This window comes from Pongo abelii, chromosome 6, assembly GCF_028885655.2.
Source record: "Pongo abelii isolate AG06213 chromosome 6, NHGRI_mPonAbe1-v2.0_pri, whole genome shotgun sequence".
NCBI classification, from domain to species: Eukaryota; Metazoa; Chordata; class Mammalia; order Primates; family Hominidae; genus Pongo; species Pongo abelii.
The window spans coordinates 912,167-924,494 of record NC_071991.2 but is presented as its reverse complement, the minus strand read 5'-3'; the positions used below and the strand labels follow the sequence as shown (position 1 = coordinate 924,494).

Sequence of the window (12,328 nt, the reverse complement as noted above, 5' to 3'; positions counted from 1 at the left end):
TGGAAGAAATGGCCTGGCTGCTTTCCAGGGACTGGGGCACCTTACATCCCCACGGGCATCGTGGAAGGGCCGGCGTCCCCGCCCACAGTCGGGCGCCTGTGTGTGTGTGTGTGCACGCGCGCGCACTGGTTTGGTTTTGCTGTTCTCATGGGTCATGGCGATGCTGAGCGTCTTTCCTGCTCTTAGCCCGTGCAGTGGGCCGAAGGGCTCCTCAGAGGCGTCTGAGCAGGGCATGGGGTGTGGACTGGACCCAGCTCCCCACAGGTGGGACAAGACCTGGCACACAGTGGGACCGGCACACAGCAGGGCCTGGTGTGCAGTGGGCCCCTCCCCCCCCCACCGCACACAATAGGACCCAGCACACAGTGGGACCAGCTCACAGCAGGGCCCGGCACACAGTAGGTGTTTGATAAATGCCGGTTGAGTCCTCTGGTCTCTGCCCCAGGACTCACGAGTCCTTTAAGAGGAAATGGCCATTTCTGGCCGCAGCCCACCCGACTGTCCAGGACGCCGCCGTGTGCGGGGCTGCTCTGTGGGAAGCCCCGTCTCACTGGCTGTTGCTGGCGCCGACAGGGGGCTGCAGGCCCCTGAGGTCCTGGCCCTCCCCAGCGAGGCCAAGGGGCTGGCCAGGCATGGGGCGAGCAGAGGCTCAGCCTGGGGTCTGGACTGGGCGTGGGGCGCGTCCGGGATCGTGGCCAGCGCCGTCCTGAAATACACTCCTGCGCCATCAGCGCCCCTGGAATGCGGCGTCCTGGCGCCTGTGTCGGGAGGACCGGGGTTCCCGCTGGCGCCTGGACCCCGAGAACTCCGGAGCTGCCGCGCGCGCCTGCAGAGGGGCCGTGACCTCCCGGACCTCCCGGACCTCCCGGACCTCCCCGGACCTCCCGGACCTCCCCGGACCTCCCGGACCTCCCCGACCTCCCCGACCTCCCGGACCTCCCCGACCTCCCCGACCTCCCCGGACCTCCCCGGACCTCCCCGGACCTCCCGGACCTCCCCGACCTCCCCGGACCTCCCGGACCCCGCGGCCTGCGCGCTTCCCGGGGCGCTGCTGCCACCTGCTGGGCGCGGCGGGCATGGCAGGGGCGCGTCCCCACCCTGTGGCCTCCGGAGCCCGGTCCCTGGAAGGGGCCCCCGCTGTGTCCTGGGCAGGGGTCTGTGGAGCCAACACACTGGACCCAGCCAGCTCCAGCCCCCGTGGGCGAGGTGGCCCGAGCTTGTCTGCATCGGTGACACGGACACGCGCGCCTTGGAGGCTCCCTGGGGTGCACGCAAGGCTGTGAATGGCAGGCCGGGAAGCGCCGCTGGGCCTGCTGCTGCGATGCCGCCCCTGGCACTTCTTGGCGTCCACCCTCAGCCACGAAGCGCCGCGGCCAGAGAGGTCCTGATGTCGGAGGCAGAGCCGTGGGGACGCCCAGCTGTGCCTGGGCAGGGGCTCACTGAGTAAACAGGCGTTCCGAGCAGGCCCTGCTTGGGCCTGAGGGACACTGGTGGCCTCGCTCTCACAGCGAGAAGCAGGAGAAGGGGGTTCTTCCATGGGAAGGGGGTTCCTGGCTGCTGCTGTGCACACGGGGCTGGGGCGGCACCCTTGCACAGGCTTGGGAGGCGGGGAGCTCCGGGCAGTGCCGGGAGCAGGCCCCGCCTGGCACCATCCAAGACAGCCCAGGGCCCCCTCCCCGACGGTGCCAGCTGTCCCCTCCCCGATGCCAGGCGTTTTGTGGCTTGCATCTCAGCAGAGAAAATAGTCTCTGGTGTCGGGATGGGGCTGTCTGAGCTGGGGAGGGGATGCCGGGGAGCAGGGGGCTTGGTGGTCAGGGCTGACGGGCGGTGTCTGGAATCTGAGCCGGCCGAGGCTCTGTCTGGCCTGTTGGCTGCTGCAGGGGGCTGTTTAGCCCCGCCTGGAGCCCACAGCCCCCTCGCGTCCCCCTCGCGTCCCCCTCGCACAGGTCAGCAGCCCCTGTCCTCAGATGACCCATCGAGGGGCTCCCAGGCCACATGGCCAGTAGGACAGGATGCTGTCCCCAAGCAAGTGCTCTCTGACGTCACTGAGTGGTCATCGACAGGCCCATGGACGCTCAGCAGACAGCCCCACGACCCCGGGAAGGGCCCACAGACACTCGGCAGAGAGCCCTGCGACCCCGGGAAGGGCCAATGGACACTCGGCAGACAGCCCCGCGACCCCTGGAGGGGCCCACGGATGCTTGGCAGACGGCCCGTGACCCCGGGAGAGGCAGCACCTACTGAGGACGCGCTCAACCCTGGCCATGCAGCTGGTGCCAATGGCGGGACCAGCGTGCGACCTGAGGCCTGGCAGACGGAGCCCAGGACACGGATGCTGCAAGCCACGTGCTGTCGGGGCGGGAGAGCCAGGGCCATAGAGGAATCTGCATCTGAGTCCGCGGGACACGGAGTTCTAGAGCAGGAGAAAGGACGGGCAACGATGGGAACCACAGACAGGGAGCGGAAGTGGGAGTGGGGCCTGGGGGGATGAGAATGCCCCTCTGAGTGGCCGCACGTGGGTCACTGACCGCAGCTCGGTGACGTGAAGCCACGCGTGTTTATTCTCCCACAACTCTGGCAGTCAGAGCTCCAGGACGATCCCACGGGCTCGAGGGTCGGAGTGGGCAGAGCTGGTTCTGGGCTCGGGGCAGGTCCTCTGGCCTCTCCCCAGCACTCCTGTGCTCTGGGGCCCCCTCCGGCCTCAGTTTCCACGGCCACATCCCCTTCCCTCCTGTCCTCATATCTCTGCCTCCCTCCCATGTGATCGTCTGCCACAGCAACGTCCTAACCACACGTGCGTGCTGTGTTCTGCCATAGAAGGTGGCGTGCCCAGGTGCTTAGGCTCCCAGGGTGGGTGCCTGGGCCACTTTTCTGTGGCTGTGTGGTGTGTGTGAGGCCACAGGTGGAGATGAGGGCTTGGGCTGGGTTCCCCTCAGATGAGCTTTCTTGAAAAAAGAGGGGACGGCACCACCTGGACCCAGCAGCTGCAGACAGCTGAGGGAGGAGGGAGGAGGCCAGCCTGGTCCTCCCCGGCAGCACGCGGTTGGACCCAGCCCTGCCTCTGGCCATGCCTACCTGGGGTGGGGAGGGTCCCTGGGGGCCAGTAAAGGACAGCTGGAGTCCCATTCGTCCAGGCCGTCCTCAGGCTGGCTCGGGCCAGGGTTGCAGCCACCAGCCCTGGTCCACTGTCATATCCTCTCAGCAACCATCCGCTATCACCATCTGAACCATGTCCCGCATTTCCCCTCTCCCCTGTCACCCCTCATGTCCCCTCCCCCCGTCCATTGTCACCCCTCATGTCCCCTCCCCCGTCCATTGTCACCCCTCATGTCCCCTCCCCCGTCCATTGTCACCCCTCATGTCCCCTCCCCTGTCCATTGTCACCCCTCATGTCCCCTCCCCTGTCCATTGTCACCCCTCATGTCCCCTCCCCCCGTCCATTGTCACCCCTCATGTCCCCTCCCCTGTCCATTGTCACCCCTCATGTCCCCTCCCCCGTCCATTGTCACTCCTCATGTCCCCTCCCCTGTCACCCCTCATGTCCCCTCTCCCCCCTCATGTCCCCTCTCCCCTGTCCATTGTCACCCCTCGTGTCCCCTCTCCCCCGTCCCCCCTCGTGTCCCCTCTCCCCCGTCCCCCCTCGTGTCCCCTCTCCCCCGTCCCCCCTCGTGTCCCCTCTCCCCCGTCCCCCCTCGTGTCCCCTCTCCCCCGTCCCCCCTCGTGTCCCCTCTCCCCCGTCCCCCCTCGTGTCCCCTCTCCCCCGTCCCCCCTCGTGTCCCCTCTCCCCCGTCCCCCCTCGTGTCCCCTCTCCCCCGTCCCCCCTCGTGTCCCCTCTCCCCCGTCCCCCCTCGTGTCCCCTCTCCCCCGTCCCCCCTCGTGTCCCCTCTCCCCCGTCCCCCCTCGTGTCCCCTCTCCCCCGTCCCCCCTCGTGTCCCCTCTCCCCCGTCCCCCCTCGTGTCCCCTCTCCCCCGTCCCCCCTCGTGTCCCCTCTCCCCCGTCCCCCCTCGTGTCCCCTCTCCCCCGTCCCCCCTCGTGTCCCCTCTCCCCCGTCCCCCCTCGTGTCCCCTCTCCCCCGTCCCCCCTCGTGTCCCCTCTCCCCCGTCCCCCCTCGTGTCCCCTCTCCCCCGTCCCCCCTCGTGTCCCCTCTCCCCCGTCCCCCCTCGTGTCCCCTCTCCCCCGTCCCCCCTCGTGTCCCCTCTCCCCCGTCCCCCCTCGTGTCCCCTCTCCCCCGTCCCCCCTCGTGTCCCCTCTCCCCCGTCCCCCCTCGTGTCCCCTCTCCCCCGTCCCCCCTCGTGTCCCCTCTCCCCCGTCCCCCCTCGTGTCCCCTCTCCCCCGTCCCCCCTCGTGTCCCCTCTCCTGTCACCCCTCGTGTCCCCTCTCCTGTCACCCCTCATGTCCCCTCTCCTGTCACCCCTCATGTCCCCTCTCCTGTCACCCCTCATGTCCCCTCTCCCCCGTCCACCGTCACCATCTGACCTGTGTCCCCATCTCCCCCACAGGGTACCGTGAGGGTTTTCTGTGGAAGCGTGGCCGAGACAACGGGCAGTTTTTAAGCCGGAAGTTTGTGCTGACAGAACGAGAGGGTGCTCTGAAGTATTTCAACAGAAATGATGTGAGCCAGACACAGGGGTGGGGTGGGGGCCTGTCTCAGGGCAGTATCCTGGCCTCCCACACTGGAGCCTGTGGTGGCCGCGTCCATCCGCAGCTACCCTCCCTGCTGCCCCCCTGACGGGGACACTCCAGGAGAACCGGCCTGTGATGGGCTGTGAGCCTGTGTGTGCCGGATCCCCCGTCTCCCAGGGTGGGGCAGCTGAGGCTTTCCAGGAGTCTGGGCGGCCGGGCAGGGCCCCCTGAACTCAGGCCCAGCCGTGGGAGAGGGGAGGGAGAACCTAGTCACTGGGCCCCTCTGGAGCCAGCCAGGACCCCAGAAAGCCCCCAGCTTTCCTGGAGATACCCTGGGGAGACTGGCCTGGGATAGGACAAACACATTGGCAAGAACAGCGGGGTCTTCATAAGGTGGCCCCAGAGCCGTGGGCTGATGGTCAGAAGCACCCGCCCTGAGCTGTGGCACACCCGCCTGAGCCGTGCCAGGCACTGGCTGGAGGTGGGCTGGTGGCTGGGGCCTGCCCTCGTGGGAGCTGCTGTGCCGTGTGGGGCCCGGGGCTCCCCCTGGGGAGGGAGGTGCAGTGTCTGATGTCAAATGCTACCTGCACAGTGTCGTTGAGTCCCCATCACCCCTGGGAGGGAGGTGCTGTTACCTTCTGCTTACAGACCGGGAGGCCAAGGCTCAGAGAGGTTAAGTAACTTGCCTAAAGCCACACAGCACAGCAGGTGCACCGCCAGCACCCACAGGGTCTGCCCTTCCTGCTCCCTCGAGCTTGGACGACGGTCCCTGTGAGGTGCTCAGACCCCACCCCTTCTCAGGCCAAGGAGCCCAAGGCCGTGATGAAGATCGAGCACCTGAACGCCACCTTCCAGCCGGCCAAGATCGGCCACCCCCACGGCCTGCAGGTCACGTACCTGAAGGACAACAGCACGCGCAACATCTTCATCTACCACGAGGACGGGAAGGTGGGCGCTGGCGAGCACTCGGGCCCAGGTGGCACGGGAGGGTGGGCACTCGTGCTGGGTGGCACAGGAAGGTGGGTGCTTGGACGGTATGGGAGGGTAGGCACTTGGGCTAGGAGGCATGAGAAGGTGGGAACTCGGGCTGGGCAGCGTGGGAAGGCAGGTGCAGGAAGGCAGGTTCCCGGGGCCGGGCTAGAGGATCCGCCACACCCACAATGCCCAGAGGGGGCCTTGCGGGGAACTGGGGTCCTACGGGGAGGAAAAGGGGACAGTAGCCGGCTCTGGGGCTGGTTTGGGCAGTGTTCCTTTGGCTGCTCTTGGTGTGGCGGTGGGGAGGGCGGGTGCACCCCGCATCTCTGGAGGGCTTGGGGGGAACCCCAGGTAAAACTCCCACAAAAGCTATCCTTTTGTCTTTGGGCCAGGCTGCAGTGGGCCCAGCCTCTTTGTTGCTTAGGTTCTCGTTTCTGTTTTTATCACACGTCTGTGTGCACTTGGTCTAAAGCACTAAATCGTTCCTAAGTCTTGAGAAACAGAAGTTTGAGGCCCCTCCTAACCCCCGTTGGGAATTTGTCCCCATATCCAAAAATAACCTGCCGGTGTCGCTGCAGATTTACCCACTTTAGGCACCATCTGACAACTTCCCGCGTGGAAACAGAGGTTCCAGCTCTTTCCATCCCCTCCCATGTGCCCATACCTGTCCCCTGCCTGCCGTGCTCTGCTGGCATCTGCCCCTGGACTTGTTAGGGGGCCGACGTCGGGTGCAGCACCTGGCCTCAGAGCACGCTGTGATCACTCCTCCCGCAGTGAGCGGCTGTGTTCCTTGCCGCGGTTGACCGTGTGCCGCCGCAGACTCTCCGCAGACTGTTGTCTCTGGAGGCAGTTGGGCACCAGGAGCCTGTGACTCCCACGCCCTGGAGATCTCGCTCCTGCAGCCTCATCTCGTTCCCGGGTGAAGCCCTGCTGCCCGGGTCCCATGTCTTTTTTGGTTTACTTACTCCTCTCGGTAGAAGTGATGTGCCTGGAGGGAAAGGGGCCACCTGGCACCTTGGAATGTTCTACCTCCTGCCTGGCTTAGACTCTGACTAGATATAGAATTCTAGGTTGGAATTAATTTTCCTGCTAATTCTGAAGACTTTGCACCACGGATTCCTCCCTCCCAGTACGTTTGTCCCGCGGTTTTGAAATTCTCCAATGCCGTGCGTGTGTTGGCAAGGGTCCTTCACTGGCAAGGGTCCCTCATCTTTTGATGTGCTGGGTGCAGGCCCAGGGTGGCCCTTCCAGTCCAGTTACTGGTTTCCATGAGGTCAGGGATTGCTTTCTTATCTAATGATTTCCTCCCTCCACTTTCCCTGTTCTCGTTTTCTGAAACTCCTGTTATGGAGATATTGGCGCTCTTAAACTGGTTCATTTTTCTTCTACTTTCTGGGAAATTTCTTCAGCTTTGTCTCCAACACTGTGATGAGGGTTTTGTTTCTGCTCTCATGTATTTAATTTTTCAGAGAGGCTTTGGTTCTTGGAGTATTTATTTTTCTTTATTTTATTTTTTTTGAGATCGAGTCTTGCTGTGTTGCCCAGGCTGGAGTGCAATGGTGCGATCTCAGCTCACTGAAACCTCTGCCTCTGGGTTCAAGTGATTTTCCTGCCTTAGCCTCCCAACTGCCCAAGTAACTGGGACTACAGGCGCGCGCCACCACGCACACCCAGGGATTTTTTTTTTTTTTTTTTTTTTTGAGGCAGAGTTTCGCTCTTGTCACCCAGGGTGGAGTGCAATGGTGCAATCTCGGCTCACTGCAACCTTTGCCTCCCTGGTTCAAATGATTCTCCTGCCTCAGCCTCCCGAGTAGCTGGGATTACAGGCATGTGCCACCACACCTAGCTAATTTTATATTTTTAGTAGAGACGGGGTTTCTCCATGTTGGTTAGGCTGGTCTCGAACTCCTGACCTCAGGTGATCTGCCCGCCTCGGCCTCCCAAAGTGCTAGGATTAGAGGTGTGAGCCACTGTGCCCAGCTGCAATTTTTGTATTTTTAGTAGAGATGGGGTTTCACTATGTTGGTCAGGCTGGTGTCCAACTCCTGACCTCAAGTGATCCACCCCGCCTCAGCCTACCAAAAAACGCTGGGATTACAGGAGTGAGCCACCGTGCCTAGCTGAGTATTCCTTTTTGAAACGCTGTTTTTGGTTCGTGATTGTGGTATCTTATTAACGTTAATTTTTGAAGCTTTCTTATCCCTGAAAAATGTTTTTGTCTTCTAAGTTGCTGCCCGTGTGATCTGCGGTGTTCCCTATGAGAAATCTTTCCCAGGTATCCTGGAATCTGGGCAGGTCGGATCCTCCAAAGATAATTCCCCCGCCCAGGGCAGACGTTTGGCCCCCAGCTGTGGGAGCTGAGGGAGTTTCCGCTGCAGTCTGCACGGCCACAGAGCTCCAGTCTGGAGTGCACCAGGCTTGCCCCGTCTGCCCGGAGCCCCAGAGTCGGCTCCATCTCCTGCTGGGGGAAAAGGGGCGATTTTCCAACCAGTTCTCCTGCTTAGAGCCCCCTCTATTTCCGGGGGACCTGGAGCTGTGAATTCCCAAGGTCTTTGGGGCAGTGTGGTGTGGACGGGTTCAGCTTCCTCTACGAGGGAGGGAGGGCGGGGCCAAGTGGGACGGGGCGGGGCAGAGGAAGGGGGTGGGAGGCGGGGCCTCGGGCTGGTTGGGTGGTGTGGGTGCGGCTTGTGGGCGTGGCCTAGGAGGAGCGCCACAGGAGAAAGCAGCAGGGCTGGACGCCTATGAGGGGCAGTCGGGGTGGGTGGGGCTTCGCTGGGTGGGGCCACTGGAAGAGGGCAGGGCAATCCCACTGCTGTGGGAGGAGCCTGGGGCTGCACCATTCTCCAGCTGGTGCTGGGCCAGGTGCCAGCTGGAGAAGCCGTGACTGGAATGGTCCAGTGCTGGGGGCTTTGCCTGCGGGACAAAACTCAAGGCCAAAGGAGCTGGGGAGAAGCCTGAGGAGGGATGGGGCTCCCTGGCTCTTCCTGGCTCGCCAGGAGAGGGTGCAGCCCAGAGTGGAGATGGGCACCTTTCCAGAGGTCACCAGCTCCAGGCTGTAGGCTGAACAGGAGGCCCGGAGCCCAGGTTATGAGGTCATGGGGCCAAGGGTCTGGGCAGACCCCAGGAGGGGCGCTGGGTCTGGGGGCAGGGGACAGCCAGGCTGAAGTCTAGACCCAAAGGGTACCCGACGTGGGGCTGGGTGCCAGGCCTGGTCTATGGGCCCTCTGTTCCAGGGTGCTGGCCCAGCCCACGCTCTCCAGAGGACCAGGGCGGCTCCCTGGAGAGCAGTTCTGCCCTCTGCCCACTCTTGGTAGGGGCCACAGCTCCAAGGGCGTTTATAAGCAGATGAGCCTCCCTTCTCCCACCACCCCGAGACTTGCATGAGCTATAAAATAAGGATCTTCATAAAAATAGCACCATCCGAAAGGAAGGCAGGTTGGTCCAGGCCCCAGCAGCACCAGGGCCACAGAGTGAGCTTGGATGGCAGCCCCCGGCCCTTCGGCCCTTCGGCCCTTCTCAGGACTTCGTTGGGGGAGGCAACCCCCGCCCTCCCGCAGAGGGGCAGCCCCTGTGTAGCAGCCCTGGGCACAAGGGCCAGGACTGCAGCAGGACTGCTGGGAGCTGAGGTGCCGGGGAGGAGGAAGGGGCTGGGCTCTGGGGGAAGTGGTCCCTCTATGGGGACCCCAGCCCTGCAGCCTCCTCAGCCTAAGTCTGTGCCCACCTTTGCCCCTAGGAGATTGTGGACTGGTTCAATGCACTCCGAGCTGCCCGCTTCCACTACCTGCAGGTGGCATTCCCGGGGGCCAGTGACGCAGATGTGAGTGGCGGCCCTGCGGTCAGCTCCAGGGCAGACAGGGGTGGTGGGGTGGTGGGTGAACAGAGCCCTCGTGCCCTGAGTCTGGGATGATGATGAGCCCTAGGGTGGGCCTGGGACTGGCCTAAGGCTCACCTTGAAGTGCCTGCAGCCCTCCTGCCTCACTCCAGAACTTCAGCTCAGCCAAAGGGGAAAGGGGGAGGGAAGGGGTGGCAAACAGAGGCAGAAACGTGGATCCCGCGGAGGCTGAGCCAGGCCTGGGCCCTGTCCTGGTGGCCTTGGGGTTAGGGGAGCACGGAGGGGCACAGCCAGGGAGGGGCTCGGCCTGAGCTGCACTTCTGAGGCCCCCCGCCTGGTGTGTCCTGCCCCAGCTGGTGCCAAAGCTCTCCAGGAACTACCTGAAGGAAGGCTACATGGAGAAGACGGGGCCCAAGGTGCGTGTGCCACACGTGCGGCCTGGGGAGGCCTGGGGTGTGCCATGGTGGGTTTGGACTGAAGTGCAGTGGCTTTCCCAGCTGCCGCCTGTGTTTTAAACTGGTGTCTGGTGGGTCCTCACGGTCCCTTGTCTGTGCCTGGCCGAGGTCCCTGCGGACCCGGGCCACTGTCCTAGGCTTTGGTTAGACCTTCCTTACTGGCCCAGTCCCACCAGCTTCCTCACCCACGGGACTGTGCACCCGTGCAGCCAGGGGCCCACATCTTGCCGCTCCCTGAGGCATAATGTGGGAGGGAGACACACATCCCGGGAGTCTTGGTGGTCCTGGAGGGAGAAGTGCAGGTGTGAGGGCTTGTAAGTGAGACCTGGACCCCCATCTGGGGCCCAAGGAGGGATGGGGGACCTGGAGGAGCAAGAGGGAGGTGCCGTGTGGAGGCTGGAGGACCGGCGTGTGTGGAGGCCTCGTGTGGCGTGGCCAGTGGCAGGTGTGAGTGGAGATGACTGACCCAGGCCGGGAGGACAGGCATGTGCAGAGGCCTTCGTGCGGCGTGGCCAGTGGAGGTGACTGTGTCAGGGTGTGCTGTGGTCAGCTGGATGTAGGGCCTGCCTTGGCCAACCTGCCAGTCATGGGCCTTCTCTGACCCACAGCAAACGGAAGGCTTCCGGAAGCGCTGGTTCACCATGGATGACCGCAGGCTCATGTACTTCAAAGACCCCCTGGTAAGGAGGAGCTGTGGTCCCAGCCCGGCCCTGGCCAGCACGAGAGGGCAGCTCACTGCCTGGGGCTGCCAGATGTGTGACCAGGAGGGCGGGTGGCTTCCCGAGTCCTGGCCTGTGTGAAGCGGGGCTGGAAGGGACATGGCCCCGCCTCCAGTGCGGTCCCCACCCACAGGACGCCTTCGCCCGAGGGGAAGTCTTCATTGGCAGCAAAGAGAGTGGCTACACGGTGCTGCACGGGTTCCCGCCGTCCACCCAGGGCCACCACTGGCCACATGGCATCACCATCGTCACGCCCGACCGCAAGTTTCTGTTTGCCTGCGAGACGGAGTCCGACCAGAGGGAGTGGGTGGCGGCCTTCCAGAAGGCGGTGGACAGGCCCATGCTGCCCCAGGAGTACGCAGGTGAGGGGGGCGGGCGGCCGGCGGCCTGGCAGGGCTCCCAGCTCCCTGCGGCTCTGACAGCACTGGACCCTGTTCCGTTGCAGTGGAGGCGCACTTCAAGCATAAACCTTAGCGAGTGCGGCCGGAGGCCCACGGACACTGGACTCACTGTGGCTGGACGGAGGGGACCCGTGATGGGGGGGCTCCAGCGTCCTGAGGCCACCTGGCCCCACCTGCTCCTCAGGGCAGCCCGGCGCGGCCAGGTAGGGCCCGAGCCTCAGCTTCCAGGATGCTTCTCTGGCATCTCAAGGCAGGCAGCCCAGGCCCTGGGCCTGATCTCTAACCCCGTCATGCTGCTGCTGACCACACCCAGCCAACCTGCCCCTCCCTGACCCGGGGCCCCCTCTTCTCCAGGGCCCAGTCTGGCTCCCGGGCTCAGACACAGCCCCCAGGAGCCGCCCACCACGGCTGAGGGAACTTCCAGGCCTCAGCGCAAAGCCCTGCTTGGGGCCAGCACGGTGGGCAGCTGCCGGCCGCTGGGGACTGGGCCCTGCTCGCATGCCACCTAACCCTCCCCCCACCTCCACGACTATTTATTGAGCGCCTGTTGTGTGTCACGGGGCCACGGGGGCCGTGGGGTGTTTGGGTGGTTTATCCACACAGGTCCCGGCCCCTGCCTGGGCTGGAGTTGCCACAGCCTGTGCTCCTGGTCCTCACCTGGAGGAGCCACCAGGCTGCCATCCCACCACATGTGGCCTCTGTGCCCAGCACGGTGCTCGCTGACAGTGGTGTCTGAACCCTTGGGGACGATGGCCTGGGCCGCGGTGAGGCCACCAGAGGCAGGAGTGGCCCTGGGGGTCCCGGGCACTGTCGCGCTTGCTGCTGGCGGCCCAGCCGTGTATTTATTTCTCACCCATCTCCTCCCCGTCAAGGCCGGGCTCCGGGGCTCCCCTTGTGTGGGGCATGCAGGTGGGGGAGGCGTCTGCAGGTCACCTGGGGGGCCCAGCCCTCTCCCAGCCTTGCCTGGCTGAGCTGTGTTCCAGGGGAGCCCTGGACAAGCCCTCATAGGCAGGGAGGGGGTTTCCAAGGCCGGGCATCTGCCACCCCGTGTCGCATCCTGGAATAAAGTGTGGCTCTGGCATGGTTCCAGCTGTGTGTCCGAGGATGGAGTGGGGAGGAGGTTGGGCTGGGAACACATGGCCCTGCCTCCCTGGCTTCAGGAGAATCTTTGTCTGCTCCCAGGGACCTGACAGGGCCCTCTCTCCCTGAGGTTTGGAGGGAGGACGTGGTGTCTGAGCTGGTCACAGCGCCATGCTCCTTGTACACAAGAGACGGTCCCCACCCGAGGTGCTCCCCAGTACCCCTTCCCCAGGTGCCTCCATC

The 12,328-nt window shown here is 64.3% G+C and overlaps 1 protein-coding gene across 2 annotated transcripts in view; it reads left to right on the top strand.

Moving 5' to 3' along the window:
- The window catches only part of ADAP1 (ArfGAP with dual PH domains 1), a 57,026-nt gene extending 44,935 nt beyond the window's left edge, over positions 1 to 12,091 (top strand). Inside the window, exons 5-11 of one of the 2 annotated variants that reach the window (XM_024241256.2) lie at positions 4,500 to 4,612; positions 5,425 to 5,571; positions 9,332 to 9,415; positions 9,784 to 9,846; positions 10,494 to 10,565; positions 10,738 to 10,966; positions 11,050 to 12,091. In XM_024241256.2, coding sequence (XP_024097024.1) covers positions 4,500 to 4,612; positions 5,425 to 5,571; positions 9,332 to 9,415; positions 9,784 to 9,846; positions 10,494 to 10,565; positions 10,738 to 10,966; positions 11,050 to 11,078 — 737 coding nt within the window. In that variant the 3' untranslated portion in view covers positions 11,079 to 12,091. The remainder of the gene's footprint in view (positions 1 to 4,499; positions 4,613 to 5,424; positions 5,572 to 9,331; positions 9,416 to 9,783; positions 9,847 to 10,493; positions 10,566 to 10,737; positions 10,967 to 11,049) is intronic. The other variant, XM_054545745.2, reaches the window with a different exon arrangement.
- The last annotated feature ends 237 nt before the right edge of the window (positions 12,092 to 12,328 follow it).